This window comes from Platichthys flesus, chromosome 2 (assembly GCF_949316205.1).
Source record: "Platichthys flesus chromosome 2, fPlaFle2.1, whole genome shotgun sequence".
In the NCBI taxonomy this organism is placed as follows: domain Eukaryota; kingdom Metazoa; phylum Chordata; class Actinopteri; order Pleuronectiformes; family Pleuronectidae; genus Platichthys; species Platichthys flesus.
Genome location: NC_084946.1, coordinates 27,456,343 through 27,471,894, shown reverse-complemented (window position 1 = coordinate 27,471,894; position 15,552 = coordinate 27,456,343). Strand labels below are relative to the sequence as shown.

Sequence of the window (15,552 nt, the reverse complement as noted above, 5' to 3'; positions counted from 1 at the left end):
TCAAAACATGGTACTTAGACCTGTGCACTCACAGAAACCATGTTTACAACCATTCAAAGGCATGGATGGGAATTGAACCCATGATCTTTGGTTTACGAGACCAACGCCTTACCACTTGGCCACCACACCTGCCTCTCCAAGTTTCTCACTATGTTTAAACAGTATTTATAGTTATCCTGTGTTTTAAATACATTTTGTAAAGGTATTGAAGGGAATTTATTGTCACCACAATATCCACATATATGATTTCCGTACAGTAAAATGATATCTGATCAGAAGTAACACATCCACCAGTATTTTTAAAACAGCATTTTATTCCTGACACCCACAGGGGAACATGGGATAAATGAAGGTGATTGTTTTCTTATGCATCAGACTGTATCCAACGTCTCATTGTTAGCTGATGATTTAGCACCAGCTGCTGCACCAACTCATTGGTCATCACCATGAACTAACCCTATCACAATAAAAGTTTAATTTACCAGTTACCAGCCTTTATTGTTGCGGGTGACTTCAACCACTCCAGCCTGAAGACTGTACTCCCCAAATTCCACCAACATGTCTCCTGTGCAACGAGAGTCAAGACTTTGGACCATGTTTACATCAGCATGGCTGGTGCTTACAAAGCCGTCCCCCCCTTTCACCTAAGACAGTCTGACCACCTCTCCTTGTTTCTACTCCCCAAATACACACCACTCATCAAACATGTGAAACCCACAGTGAGGACAGTTAAAGTGTGGCCAGAGGGAGCAGACACTGAACTCCAGTTCCGGTTTGAACACACAGACTGGAGGGCGTTTGCCGTTCAGGCCACACTGGACTCCCACACTGACATCGACTCTTATGTCTCTTCCGTTCTTGACTTCATCAACACGAACATCAACAGTGTCACCACCCTCAAACGTATCACTACATTCCCTAACCAGAAGCCATGGATGAACAAAGAGGTCCGTCGGGGCAGAACGGTTCTGATTGGGGGAAGCTGCAACAGCGGCATCACTGTGACATTTAGTTGTGTAGAGTAGCCATTTTGCCAAGTGTGAGTTGATAAAAACGGTTATCCAGTGGAAATGGCTTCAGTGTTCCTCTGTGGCCCTCGTTGATGACAACTGCTGGAAATTAAACATATTTTGAGATTGTGTCTCCATCTGTGATCATGAGAATAACAAGGTTGACAGTGAAAGAGATTTTTCTGTCCACTGCAAAGACCTCATTTGAATCCTGTGTGATATAAACGGGTGGGGGGGGGGGGCCACTGACCAACATTCCCTTGTTGTTCGAGTTCCACTTTGTGCCCAGTCAGACGTGGCTTTGATCACATGGTAATAACCAAACTGCTGCTGACAGAGTAATGATGTCAGGAGGTGAAAACATTCAACTTGAGGCTGTACGTGTTCACCAGGAACCTGTTGTATCTGTTTTAATATCGGGTGTTTTGTTGAACTTGTACCATGGGCTGGATCTGAGGTTTGAAATTTTCAATAATGGGGTTGAGTATTTAACGGAATGCCATGTTATCCTGAATATCTATTATTGCCAATGTTATCAATGAACGTGCTGTTTTGTTATGAAATGCGCAGACGGCAAAGTGTTTGCTCATTTGTGTCAAATGTCTTAAGATGCATCCTGTTTTTAAGAATAGAGTTCTTCCTCCTTCAGCGTGGTAGAACTGATGAGAAAAGAAGGGTTCCTTCAGGACCCTTTGTTTCTGTGATTTGATTCTGTCGCTGTCTGGTTAAAGCTTTGTCTACCTCCACCTCATGGCTTCGCCTTCTTGGCCTTTTCTTCCAAATGTCTCCATTCCTCTTTCAAAAGATGTCCTCTGACGATAACTGCCCTCTGAAGAAGCGTTGATGTTTTAACAAGACAGCAGATATATTTTTTCTTAGCATCTATAAACCTACCTCCACCTGGCTGCACTCTGGCCTGTATTGTGGTTATTTTTTTTTTTTGGTTTAAATATTGTACAGATTTTTAAATAAAAACTATTTTATGTAAATATTTTGTTAAATTATTTTGGTTTATTTTCCCTTTTATTTTTTTCATTTGAGGATCCTCAAAGAAATGTTATGTTCTTTACCAAGCAGCACTTTTAAAAAATGTAATTAAAGAATGAATTGAGAGTTCAACGTCTGTCTGGTTTATTACACGCGTGTGCACAGTGTCATAAACTGAATGTTTCCATTTAAAGAAAGTAAAACAGAGAATTCCTAGCTTATCTTTAGCTAAACAATATATTACATGTAATCTATATTACATTTTGCCTATGATTATTGGGCAACACTTATACCTGGTATGAATACTTTTAGATAAAAAGCAGGTTGAATGCATTAATGTGCACAATTTAGAAAATTCATATATCAACCAATAATAGATCTCAGTCCTCTCTCAGACTTGCTCACGTCAAATATCACCTGAACATTAAATCATCATTTCGAACCCTGACTGAACTAACACTGCAGGCTTCAGAGGCACCGTGAGAAAGTGTGGAGATATGTGACCGTCTCCTCGGGGCAAAGTATGAAGCTGCAGGAGCTGGAGGTGTTGTGCAACCTGAGCTCCGTCCATGTGTCTCTCCACAGGTTCCACATTATCTGGTTCCTGTGTCAGTGATTCTTTCAAGTTAAATTCTGGAAAACTTCTGTTTTACTGAAATAAAATTAAGGAGAAAATAGGAAGAAGAAGAAGAAGAAGAAGAAGAAGAAGAAGAAGAAGAAGAAGAAACCTGGTTGGCTGTTTTGGTGTTTGTAATAAATAAGAGTGAGCAGTAATTCTAACTCAAACCTTTATCTAAAGCTTTGTTTGTTTACAAGCCACAGGTCGATGCTCTCAAACCTTGTGCACTAACAGCCGTGAATAGGATTTTAAAAAACACTTTTAACCATCTTGCACAATTGCATAATCAATCAATCAATCAATCAATCAATCAATCAATCAATCAATCAATCAATCAATCAACCAATCAATCAATCAGTCAATTCATCAATCAATCAAATTTAATTGGTGTGGCCCAGGAGCTTGCTTGTTAGCGCTGTTTTCAGTTTAATAGGAGAAGACGGCATGTCACTAGATCGGACCATCTTCCGTGATCAGGGGGAGCGTGGCCTAGAGGATAGAGCGGGTGCTCTGTAACAAGGAGGTTGCCAATTCGAATCCCACTCTATCCCATCAGCATGCCTGAGTGTCCTTGGCAAGATACTGAACCCCTAAATAGCCCCTCAATGTTGAGTGATCTAATTGTAAGTCGCTCTGGACAACAGCTAAATTACATGTAATCAGAGCTCAAGGCATGCTTCTCCATTTTGATGGACACGGACAGATAGGACCGCCTTCTTTGCCGTGGAACGCCCTCTCCGGGCTCCTCGGAGAGCTTTTCGTGCAGCTCGGATTTTTCTAACTACACGTCGGCATGGAGGAGAACCCATGGATAGCTCTTGGCTCTGATTGGTCCGCTAACGACATCATTTTCGGACCTCAAACTTCCTGTTTCATTCCCTAAATCACAATAAACCTAAATCACAACTACAACTCTATGATTAATGTGACAAGTGTGTTAAACCAGCGGCGTTGTCCAGCTGACGGTGGATGGTTAGAGCACATGTGTGTACAGTCACATACGGATATAACAAACTTTGATACGGGGCTAGCGGGCTAGCCACCATGCTAACTGCAGTGGGAACAGCGCAAAAACCCGCTGACTTTAATCCCACGGCTGTCATGACACTGTTCCTCAAACACCGTCAGGTTAGAAGCAAACACTTGGTAGTAGTTAGTATCGGGAGTCCCTGCTGACTGTGTGTGGAAGCTGGGGGGAAGCTAGCTGCCTCCGTGTAGCTTCAAGCTGACCGAGGTACCGCTGCGCTAAGACACGATAACATAAGCATTATGACCCGCTGGGTGTAACTTTGTTTCAGCAAAAACTGTCGCGTCATCAACATCCTTTTTCTGTTAGTTGCCATCGTTCACTGTGTGTGAGGAGCCGGGGGAACGTAAATAAACCAGCGTGGACTTCTTCTATATACCTCATGAGGTAGGCTTCTCTAAGCTCGACTTCCGTTGCGCCAACTACTGTTTTGGCGGTGAATGGTTTTCGGAACAAAAAGGCTCGTAGAACTATAAGTCAAAAAGGGTCCGTCCGCAACGGACTCGGAGAAGCATACAGAGGCCTTCGCTGTGGCTCTCTCTGAGCGAGTGGGCGGGGTCGGAGCGCCGGGACACACACACACACACACACACACAAACACACACACACTCGCCCGCTCCTGGTATTTCATGAGGGCCTGATACGATGATGATTTAAAAAATGAACGTGACTTTAACTCACGTTCATCGTTATGTTCACGTTAATAATATGAAAACTGATTCGTTAAATTCAGCGTTCGCGAAACATATGCAAAACACTGTACAGTACAGCCACTGCAGAGGGGCTGAAGAGCCGCGTTCGGCTCCAGAGCCGCGGTGTGCCGACCCCTGTGTGGAACCAAATTTCTATGGTGTATCGGATTGTTACGCCCCTGGTCTAGGGGAACCCAGAGACATAACTAATGTAGTTTTTGAGTCTGCTTTGGCAGCAGTATCCATTACTTTTAGCTGTCCTCTGGAAACACTTCCGTTGTCGTTTTTTCTCTATTTGCAGCGCGTTTTTCTATCTGCAGCTTGTTTGTCTATTTGCTGCATGTTTCTGTAATGTATTGTGTTGTGAACTTGATGAAGACGTTTTCTTACTTTGCTTGTGTTTTCTTAAGTTGCTGTTTGTTGAGCTCGCAGGGCCACCGTACCATTCTCTTGGCATTGGAAAAAATAATATTGTGTTCCTGCTTTATCAAAACATTGTCAACATGTCACTCTGTCCATAACAAGACAGGTGTGAGACCAAAAATGTGATGCAAACACATTTCTAGGTATTTTCAAGATTAAACACTAAGAAGGAAAAGGTTATTTAAAAATCATTTGTGTGAAGGCCATTTATGAGGCCCAAACTGTTCATGCCCCCACCTCCGAACTTTATTGCATAGAGTTCAGTCAGACACAGACTAGATAACAATTTAATTCCTAACAGTATTTGATGAATGTGTTTGTGTATGTGAAACAATATGATTGATCTCATGGGCAATACGGTTTGACTTTTTAGTGATGATGTCGTCCGGCAAAATAATTCATAAAAGGACAAGTTTACGATTTGTCATTTTAGATTGTTGTTTTTTGTGTCGGTAACTTGTTTGTTGTGGACTTGCAGTTTCCTTTTTGTTTGAGTTTTGTGTATTTGGGTTTTTGGTGTTTGTCTTCGTCTGCTCTTTGATTTGTCATTACCTGATTTTCAAACTTCTTTCTCTTTGTCTCAGAATCCTTTTATTTCACTTTCTTCTTCTTTTATTTTTCACAGCATTCACATAATAATGAGCAAATCAGCTAAAGTTGCTAATTGTTACATTTCAGGTTTCAATGTCACTGACTCCATCAGGTTGAAGATGTTCCTCCAGTGACGGGTTCATCATCAATCAAAGTAATAGATCTGCATGAAGATGGACCCATTGCCAGTGAAGATGGGAGAGAAGTTGTAGATGAGCGCTCTCTCTTCCTCCTCCTGACTCGGGAAACGATGGTTGCTCTTCCTGGCTGGAAGGGAAGTGGGAAAGGAAGTGAACGAAAGAAAGAAAAAGACTTCAGCAGCTGCTGGTTTTTTCTTTATGTTCTGGAAAAGTTTGGAGCTTTTCTGCAACGATGACTTAAACAGAATGAAATTCAAATGAAGGAGTTACATGACGACTGTGTTACAGCCAAATACATGTAGAGAGTGAATCTCTCTGAACAATTGGGTGTGGATCTTAAAGAGATCCCTGGTGTTACCTTCAGAGACGAAGAAGCTGGCAGAGTAGAAGGAGACTCTTATTGCAGCAGTGGAGTGAATCATCCCCGGTTTGTCGATCCACTCGAAGGGGGTTTTCTCCGGATGCCACTGTAATCCATAAATTGGATACTGGTAGGCTGGAAACCACCAGAGGAGGCATTACAGTCAGTATTAAACAAAGAGTTATTTCTTATCAGATGATCGTCTCTCGATCTTCGAGGACTCGTTGTGGAGTTGGTTTCATTCGAGCTGTTTTTCGACATGACACTGATTCATCTGCTCTGACCTTCGTGCTCACGGTCACTTTACATCAAACTACACTCAGATTCCCGTGTCCAGGAAGGAAAGGTACCTTCGATAGTGGAGATGAATTCTTGCTTCCCATCGTGGTTCGTCGACAGGACCTTGTAAAACTCCTGTAGCCTGGGATTCCCGTTGAAGCTCTGAAATCCAAAGAGTTAACATCAAAAATCAATCAAAAACCTTGGACGTCAGAACTAGAAGATTATCACTCAGGCTACTTGAATTACAGATGAACACTATAAATATAGTTTATCTGCTCTAGTCAAGTCGTGGTGGCCAAGTGGTAAGGTGTTGGTCTCATAAACCAAAGATCATGGGTTCAATCCCCTTCCATGCCTTTAAAAGGCTCTTGTATGATCTGCATATCTTCTACACTTGTCTCATGGTAAAGAAAGCATATAATACTGTCAGTCCTTCCTAATTTTAAAAGAAGAGCTGATACCACAAATTCATGAGCTCGTGAAGGTGAGACTTAAACATGTTAGGTTGTTCTAAGTAGAAGGATGAAGAGATAAAAGTGGAAAACCATTAAATGACCAGTAGGAAATACCTCGGTGGACAGACTCCACTTGTGGAAGTGGGGGCAGATGTTTTCCTCGGTTAGAGACCTCAGCACATCTTTGGGGAAACTCTGAAACAGACGGCTGGAACGGGCCACTGTAGGACGGACACAGATTTGTGGTGAGGAGGAGGATCTGTTAAATCCTGGACTCTAACATCATTGGACATTTTGACTGGAGTCAGTGAGGGACGGCCAAGGTTCCTTCAACCTAATGATATCACGTGTGGAGTTCAATGCCACAGCTGTTGCTGCGGAAAACTTAGTAGAACTGAAAATGTAACTTTATATTGATTATAGCTATAAGAGTGACGGTGTGTCTCATTTGCATTGGCTCCGCCCACATCCTACAACACCAAACACCATGAATGAGGAGGCTGGGGATAGAACACAATAACATTTTGAGTCCAGAACTTCATAAGGATAACTTGCTCTTTCAGATAATTTTCCAGCAGGATTCCTATAAAAGGAATCCCTCACTAACTGTCTCAAGTAAAACCTTCAGGACTCCAAGGAAACTAATTGGTGGAAAGTTTTGTAGTAGAAGAACCTTAAACTCTATCAATAGAAAGTATATGACTGAACAATATTTAAAGTATTTGTTGTGTGAGATGTTGAGACTTCTAAGTACGTTTTAACTACTATTGAGCTTCTCCTGGGTTCAGTCTTTCAAACCCGATTGATGCTGGACCTGAGTATCAATATAGATTTGTACACACTGTATGTTAATGTACACAGAAATTTAAAACCCATGGGTATAGTGGCCAAGTGAAAAGTTGTTGCTCCTGTGAACCAAACATTATGTCTTGAATCCCCATCATCCCTTTAAATTAGATGAATTTACAGGATAACTGTTCATATCATTCAACATTTTAGACGTATGTCGTCCCAGAGGACGTGTGAAGTAGATTTTGTAAGAGAAGTGAAGAAAAGAAGAACCATAAAAATAATTCCACATCTTCCCACAGCCTTTAAAACATGTTTCCATCATATAATCAGAAAGAGAAAAGATGAGGCCATTTTAAAACGTGTTTAACTAACAGGGGAACTGTCCAAGGTGTTGGTGTTCTATTTTAAAGGTCATGGGTTCAATTCTCATCCATGGCTTTAATTTGTGTTCAGCTCAAATTAGAACTGTCGATATCATCCCTCATAATATAACTTACAAGAGAAAAGTCTCATAAATCAAGGCATTGACTTCACGAAGGACTTGTGACGTCCCTCGTGTAGGAAAACAGAAGAACCCTTCATGATGTGAGGTCGCTCAAAGAGAGCAGAGGACAGGGAACATTACTTGGTGTGAGGTCGAGCGGCAGAGCCACACCCATGGTGTCAGTGAGCGAGAGCAGGTGTTCCTTCGCTGTTAAGACAGTCAGCTGCTCGAAGCCCAGACAAGTTCCCAAGATGGGGAAATAGTCCGAGGCATCGTTGGTCTGCAGGAGGAGAGAGGGAGGAGAGAGAGAGGAGAGAGAGAGGAGAGAGGGAGGTGAAGATGTGGGAGGTGGAGCGACATTCAATTCTTTTTAACTTCAATCTCACACTGTTCAACGTATTCACCAAGGGATCTTCCTACTGCAGCAACAATCTTACAATGTTCTAAAGACCAGAGTCCTGTTCTGTGAAGGAGGTTTACCTTCTCTGAACCTCACACGAGCCTGTCCTGATAAACCTGCAGCTGTTTCCTTCACGTGACAGAGGCGTGGTCGCTAATGAGGAGAGACATCCTCAGAGCAATTAACAGAGTTCTTGAAAGACTTGAATTAATATGGCGAAACCTGCGAGCTAGTTCTGGCAGGCAACTCGAGCTGCGCTGCGCCAATCATGTGACATACAACACGTGACATACATCATGTGACATACATCATGTGACATACCTCAATCTCCACAACTATCTATAATACACACCCACCTTATCAGGTGGTCTATTTAACCAGAGAGACATTTCCCATCAACCCCTCTTGCTCGCACTGCTGCTGCAGTATTGCTACCTGTTGTCTCTCTCAATCCGAGTGATTCCTCCTCCGAAAAAGTTTGCTTTATTTCCGAAATTTCGTCCCGGTCCTTCAAGATTCACTACGTGTGAATCGGACGTCAAGCGTCTGCGCCACGACTCCTGCGGGCCTCTCAGCGCGCACCACATCGTGGAGGAGCTTTGTTATTCCGGAAACATTCAATTATATAATACAATATATATGTGGGTAGAGTGGTCTTCCTCCAACCAAAGGATGGGGTTCAATCTTGTGCAAGATACTGAACCCTCAAATGGGCCCTCATAGATGTTGAATGCAATAATTGTAAATAACTTTTATATATGACTTTCTTATGACTTCTGGCATGACATGGACGGAGATTCAGGGAGGTTATGTTAGCTTTGGCCTTGATGCACTTGTTGTACTATGGTTTGTGGGTTGTTTTTTTCAGGTGGTTAAACAAGGTAGTTGTATTGCTATGCGGCGCAAACACAACTCTAAACGCACTCTGGCATGATTTGTTCTTGGTTATCATCACTTACCCTAAAATCCCAAATTACCAAACAACGGATGATGATCCTTTTTGAAGGACTAGCTCCTCGCCTTCTGCTCCTGATAATTGATTGACCTTTTACACGACACCGTGACTGGCTACTTTCTGTCTCTACTCTTCTAAGAAATACCGGAACTGGCTGCAGACAAAACGTTTGTTCTGACTATCGCTGCAGGGTGCGTGCATGACAACTCCCATCTTGTTCTCCCTCTGGTGTTTAGCGAATGTTAGTCGAAAAAGCGCTTGATTGGATATGTAGCAAAGCACGCATTTTAAATGTCAATATCGCTGACGATCATGCAATTCGATTAATTGTGCAGCCCTAGTTGTTGTGGCTCCCATTGTCACTCTGAGGTCTGTAGAAGTTGAAGCAGAGGGAAAAAATAAATTGTTGCATTTCAGGTGGTTTGCTGGACTTAGAGTGTTAAATTCTGGGGTATAGGTTGCCATGTGCCAAGTTCACAATATATTCTCCTACAGCCAGGGCAGTCAGGGGGAACCCCACCAGGCAGTATATAGTCTCCCGCGACAATGTGCCTACAGCGCATGACCACACCATGGGGGTGCATGGTGCGCATCACAGTTTCACAGGCAGCATATTCTCCTACAGGCATGCGCCATGGAGAATAGCTACACCGCAGTGGCGTGGCACACATAACAGGCTCACTAGGTAGCATATTTACCAGCAGGCATGCACCTATGGAGAATGGCCACACCGCGGCGTTGAATGGCGCACACATAACAGATACCGATTCATCCGTCAGGCTCCTAATCTGTGCAGTGTTGGGGGGTTACAGTATTAGCTCATCACTCCCATCATTCCTGTGTTAGCATATGGGGAGTGATTAAGTTGGAGCCTAGACGCCAAACACAAACCTGTTCTAATGTGAATAATAAATATCATAATAAATAAGATAAATAATCGAACGTGAGTTGTCTGACTGAAATGGAGCGAAGCCAGCGAGCTAGTTCTGGCAGGCAACTCGAGCTGCGCTGCTTCAGTCATGTGCCATACATCAGGTGACATAAATCATGTGACATATATCAGGTGACATACTTCACTTGCCACAATCAGCCACAGCACTCATCCTCGGCATTAGGTGGTCTATTTAAGCAGAGGGAAATCCCATCTGTCCAACCATACCCGAGCGTCTTGACCCGAAGATAGATCTTGTCGAGACTTCTGAATTATCATTGCTAAGAATAATACTGCTTTCTGTTCCTTCTCCTCTATGATCAAACGCTTGCATCCCTCTTCAACCCATCTGACGACACCCTTGCCTACCAACAATGGTCGAAAATGCATGACGAGAGGGATCCCTCACATGTGGCTCTCTCTGAGGTTTCTACATTTTCCCCTGTTTATGGGGGTTTTTTGGTAGTTTTTCCTTACTCTTGTCAAGGGTTAAGGACAGGATGTCGCATTTGTTAAGCCCGATGAAACGAATCATGTTTTGAATATTGGCGATACAAACAAAACATGTGAGTGAATAATTTGTATGTGCTTTGCAGACTGATTATTTTATTGCATTTCAGGTGGTTTGCTGGGCTTAAAGGTGAAATTCCGGTGCATATGTTGCAATGTGCCAAGTTCACTATATTCCCGTATAGGGAACCTCACCAGGTAGTATATTCCCCCGCAGACAATTTGGCTACAGCGAATGACCACACCGCGGCAGTGAATGGCACACATAACAGTTCACTAGGTAGCATATTCTCCTGCAGGCAATGCGCCTAGGGAGAATGGCCACACCACGGCGGTGAATGGCTCACATAACAGGTTCACTAGTTAGCACATTCTCCTGCAGGTTAATGCCCCTACGGAGAATGGCCACACCGCGGCGGTGAATGGCGCACACATAGCAGATACCAGTTCCGTACGTCAGGCTCCGACTATGTGCAGTTTTGGGGGGTTACAAGTATTTGCTCATCACTCCCGTCATTCCTGTGTAATCATATGGGGGAGTAATTAAGTTGGAGCTTGGCGCCAAACACTAAATCTGTTGTAATAAATCTATTACGTGATCAAACGTGAGTTGTCTGACAGAAATATGGCGACGCCTGCGAGCTAGTTCTGGCAGGCAACTCGAGCTGCGCTGCGCCAATAACGTGACATACATCACGTGACATACATCATGTGACATACCTCAATCTCCACAACCATCTATAATACACACCCACCTTATCAGGTGGTCTATTTAACCAGAGAGACATTTCCCATCAACCCCTCTTGCTCGCACTGCTGCTGCAGTATTGCTACCTGTTGCTTCAGTCCCTCCACCACCCAAGCATCCACCTGTAGGCCCAGCATCCACCTGTAGGCTCCAACGGGGGGTTACAAGTATTTGCTCATCACTCCCGTCATTCCTGTGTAATCATATGGGGGAGTGATTAAGTTGGAGCCTAGACGCCAAACACTAAATCTGTTGTAATAAATCTATTTCGTGATCAAACGTGAGTTGTCTGACAGAACTGTGATTTCTGCTGAAACGCTGAGGGAATGAGGAATTGGATTTTGTAGCAGAGAATGCTGCCCAAAGGGAAATTACTTTACTATGTGGATTATCAGGTTACAAGTTTGTCGAACAAAGACAGAATACATAAGAAAAGAATGAGAGCTCTAAGTTTGCAATGCAAGAAAAAGAGGAAAAGCTCAATGCAGATTTGCATTGCAATAGCAAGGATTGACTGATGATAACTGGGTTGAGGCTCTGATTGGAATCTTCACCGCAAAGGAAGGAAGTCACTTCATCTGGAGTCAAATCAGTTAAACAGGTTTGATTGGTTTACCCTCAGAGCCAAGTTGAACATTATCCCGGCGGCTCGACTGTAGGGCGACTCCAGCAGATCGGAAGATCCTCCCGGCAGCACAAACCTGCAGGGAGACCGGGTTCCACATTTATCCTGAACAGATCCTCAGCAGATGATGTCACTCAGAGACACTTCACATGTGTCTAAACACAATTCATGTAGATTTCACATGAGACATAACAATGAGGAGCATCTACTGACATACAGAGAGCAGAGCAGTGGTTAACTCACCCGTTTATTGAGTTGAATATCTTGGTATATTCTTCTTCTGAGAGATTTAATCTGATGGAGAAAAAATATTTTTAAACATTTAAACTGGTCGTCCACATCACAACAATTTGTTTTTGTTGTAATTCACTTGTTGTGTTAAAGCTAATGATTTGTTTAAAAGAGGAGGAAACAGAAAAAGAATGCAGTTGAAAACTGAATCTCAGGAACAAGCCATAAAACTGAACTCTCCGGCAAAGAGTGAAGTCATGAGTCTGATTCTTCTTGAGTTGTTCTACCTGACAGGTACGACTCTGGCCCCAGCTGCCTCCAGGTATTTCACATAGCAAGCAGGGATGTAGGAATACCCCTTTGTAGCCTGACTGTCTTTACTGGCTTCATCTGCCAACACCCCTACAGAGGACAGGAGACAGTCTCACTCTCTCTCTCTCTCTCTTAAGAGAGAGAGAGAGAGAGTGAGAGCGAGAGGCTTTTTCTAGGATTTTGGAAAAAGGGGCAGGTTTGATATTGGTCTATAATTAGCTATGGCTAAAGAGTGAGGTTTAATAACAGCTGTTCCAGCTAGAGTCATCTGCCGGGATCTGTTTACCAACAAATATTTAGGTGGAAATAAAAACCTTCTACTTCCAACTTCTATTACTCTATGCCAATAGCATCGACTGTGATTCTGACTGTTGGGGGGCAAAAACTCAGAGTGTTACCTTTTTCAAAAGAAACCATGCATATACTCCAAATGGTTCAAGAACAGCTTTCAATTTACTTGAAAGCTGTTCTTGAACATGCCTTGCATGTGTGTTTTTAGGGGAAATTCACGGGAATTTAAACACGTTAACAGCTTGTGGTATTTGGCCAAGTGCTAAGGCGTTGGTCTCGTAAGCCAAAGCTCATGGGTTAGATTACCATTCATTCCTTTAAATTAGTGTTCATGTGGTTTCCCTTCACCCAATACACACCTGGTAATAACTTGAGGGTTTTATGGTGTTATCTCAAGTGGAACGGTTTAGGAACCTTTATGATCGCAAACAACACCTTCAAACAAACAACACCTTCAGGGTGAACAAATATCCTTCAGAACAGCTTTCAATTTACTTTGGGTATGCCTTACATGTGTGTTTTTAGGGGAAATTCACGGGAATTTAAACACGTTAACAGCTTGTGGTAGTTGGCCAAGTGCTAAGGCGTTGGTCTCGTAAGCCAAAGCTCATGGGTTAGATTACCATTCATTCCTTTAAATTAGTGTTCATGTGGTTTCCCTTCACCCAATACACACCTGGTAATAACTTGAGGGTTTTATGGTGTTATCTCAAGTGGAACGGTTTAGGAACCTTTATGATCGCAAACAACACCTTCAAACAAACAACACCTTCAGGGTGAACAAATATCCTTCAGAACAGCTTTCAATTTACTTTGGGTATGCCTTACATTCGTGTGTTTTAAGGGGAATATCACCAGAATTTAAACAGCTTGTGGTATGTGGCCGGATGACAAAGACTAAAGCTATTATATTGTTTTTTTTTCACATTATGTTGTGTTTACTGTGTTGTTTATTGTTCGACTGAAATCTTCAAGCAAACTTGCACCAACATTTCTTATGAATTTATTTATATACAGACTCCTTCCATGTGTTTGTGTTAGTGTGTGTGTGTGTGTGTGTTTGTTTGTGTGTGGATACAAATAAGAGAAATCCCATGACCCAAAATGAAACAATGTGCATTGAGTATAGTGGTAAATTAAATTATGATTAAGATGCATCTTATTAGTCCAAAACACATGCACAGGCACACTGATGCAGGTAGGAAAATGTAATCTCTGCTTATAACCCATCTGGTGCAGGACACAGAGCAGTGAGCGACCATGTACGGTGCTCAGGGAGCAGATGTTGGGTGAGTAAGGTGCCTTGCTCAGGGGCACTAGACAGGGTAGGGAGACTCTTGGATTTTTGGACAGATCAATCCAGGTTCGTCTTTTGTTGTCTCTCCGTGAAGTCGAACCAGGGACCTTCTCTGCCCATAGTCCAAGTTTCTGCCACTAGACCACCGCCACTCCAATAGGACATACTGGTAAGATAGTAAGATAATAGCCCGAACCTTCTCCCTAACCTTCTCCATGTTCAATTACATAAGAACCAACAGAATCCTCCACCGCTCCCTGCACGGACACCAACACACAGACGCACATGAAGCCGAGTCTTACCGATGATGGGTCGGCTGTTGAGCGGCTGGTCCATCGCTCCGCACCAGAGAGAAACGCTGCAGCACAAGCAAGAAGAGCCACCACAGCTGGAACAGGATCTGGGGGGTGGGAGGTGCTGCCTTTCTGACATGACTGTGGTGACTGGGTGCTCACGAGAGGCGTGACCTTCCACGCTGGACCTTCACTCGCCTCATTAGTCCATGATGATTCAGAATTCAAATGATTTGAATGCACAACTATGTGTCTGGATGTGTCTGAGGCTTTTCTTCTGTTCTTTAGACTGTCAGTTAGGGGAGGAGGGACCAAGTAGGAACAGGTTTTACTATTTAAGTAAATACTATGTACTAAGTAAAGTTTTACTATTTATTTACTATTTAAGTACTATTTTTGCACCACCTCATTGGTCATCACCGTGAACTAACCCTTTCACAATACAATTTCTTTTTACCAGTTAATGTTACTGCTTAGGTTTGTTTTACAGCAAAGTTGAGTATTTTATGAATGTGTTTGAAAAATTTACCTCAGGGTCAATACGAGAACAGCAATTGGCTGGATGGTTTCGAATGGTCTTGTCACGCTACAACAGGTCATCCAGTATGCAACTGAGGTCACATTGTTATATGAATTTACAGAGAATTTGCTCTAACAACTGGTGCTTATAAACGTTCACTGAGAGAAACCACATTGACAGTCATTCAAAGGCATGGATGGGAATGGAACCCATGATCTTTGGTTTACGAGACCAACGCCTTACCACTTGGCCACCACACCTGTCTCTGTGCAAGTCTCTAATCATGTTTACATGGTATTTACAGGTATCCTGTGTGTTGAATACATTTTGTAAAGGCATTGAAGGGAATTAATTGTCACCACAATATCCCCATATATGATTTTGTGAAATAATATCTGATCAGAAGTAACACATCCACCAGTCTTTTGTAGCTAAGGAGGTCCTGACAGAGAAGCAACGATGAAGATGAGGAGACCCCACAACAAGCAAGGCCTGAAGGTGGCTGCAGGGTAAACCACTGAAGTCAAAAGACTTTCCTCAAATGATTAAATATTATGATTTTGGTTGACTTGCTCT

The 15,552-nt window shown here is 42.8% G+C and overlaps 2 protein-coding genes and 2 non-coding genes across 4 annotated transcripts; all 4 read right to left on the bottom strand.

Annotated features, from left to right (window-relative positions):
* Positions 1–57: 57 nt before the first annotated feature.
* Positions 58–129, bottom strand: trnat-cgu (transfer RNA threonine (anticodon CGU)). Its single transcript has one exon. It is a non-coding gene; the product is annotated as a tRNA-Thr (tRNA).
* A 5,307-nt stretch (positions 130–5,436) lies between these two features.
* Positions 5,437–7,076, bottom strand: LOC133964436 (gamma-glutamyl hydrolase-like). Its single transcript, XM_062398517.1, has 5 exons — positions 7,062–7,076; positions 6,702–6,863; positions 6,201–6,291; positions 5,848–5,985; positions 5,437–5,616 (listed from the first exon to the last, which is right to left on the bottom strand). The coding sequence occupies exons 1-5, from the start codon at positions 7,074–7,076 to the stop codon at positions 5,495–5,497; spliced, it is 528 nt and encodes a 175-aa protein (XP_062254501.1). The 3' UTR covers positions 5,437–5,494.
* Positions 7,077–7,957: 881 nt separating this feature from the next.
* On the bottom strand, positions 7,958–14,499 carry LOC133964421 (gamma-glutamyl hydrolase-like). Its single transcript, XM_062398492.1, has 5 exons — positions 14,466–14,499; positions 12,551–12,653; positions 12,276–12,326; positions 12,024–12,108; positions 7,958–8,143 (listed from the first exon to the last, which is right to left on the bottom strand). Exons 1-5 carry the CDS (start codon positions 14,497–14,499, stop codon positions 7,958–7,960), a joined length of 459 nt encoding a protein of 152 aa, XP_062254476.1.
* Positions 14,500–15,164: 665 nt separating this feature from the next.
* trnat-cgu (transfer RNA threonine (anticodon CGU)) lies at positions 15,165–15,236 on the bottom strand. Its single transcript has one exon. It is a non-coding gene; the product is annotated as a tRNA-Thr (tRNA).
* Positions 15,237–15,552: the final 316 nt, after the last annotated feature.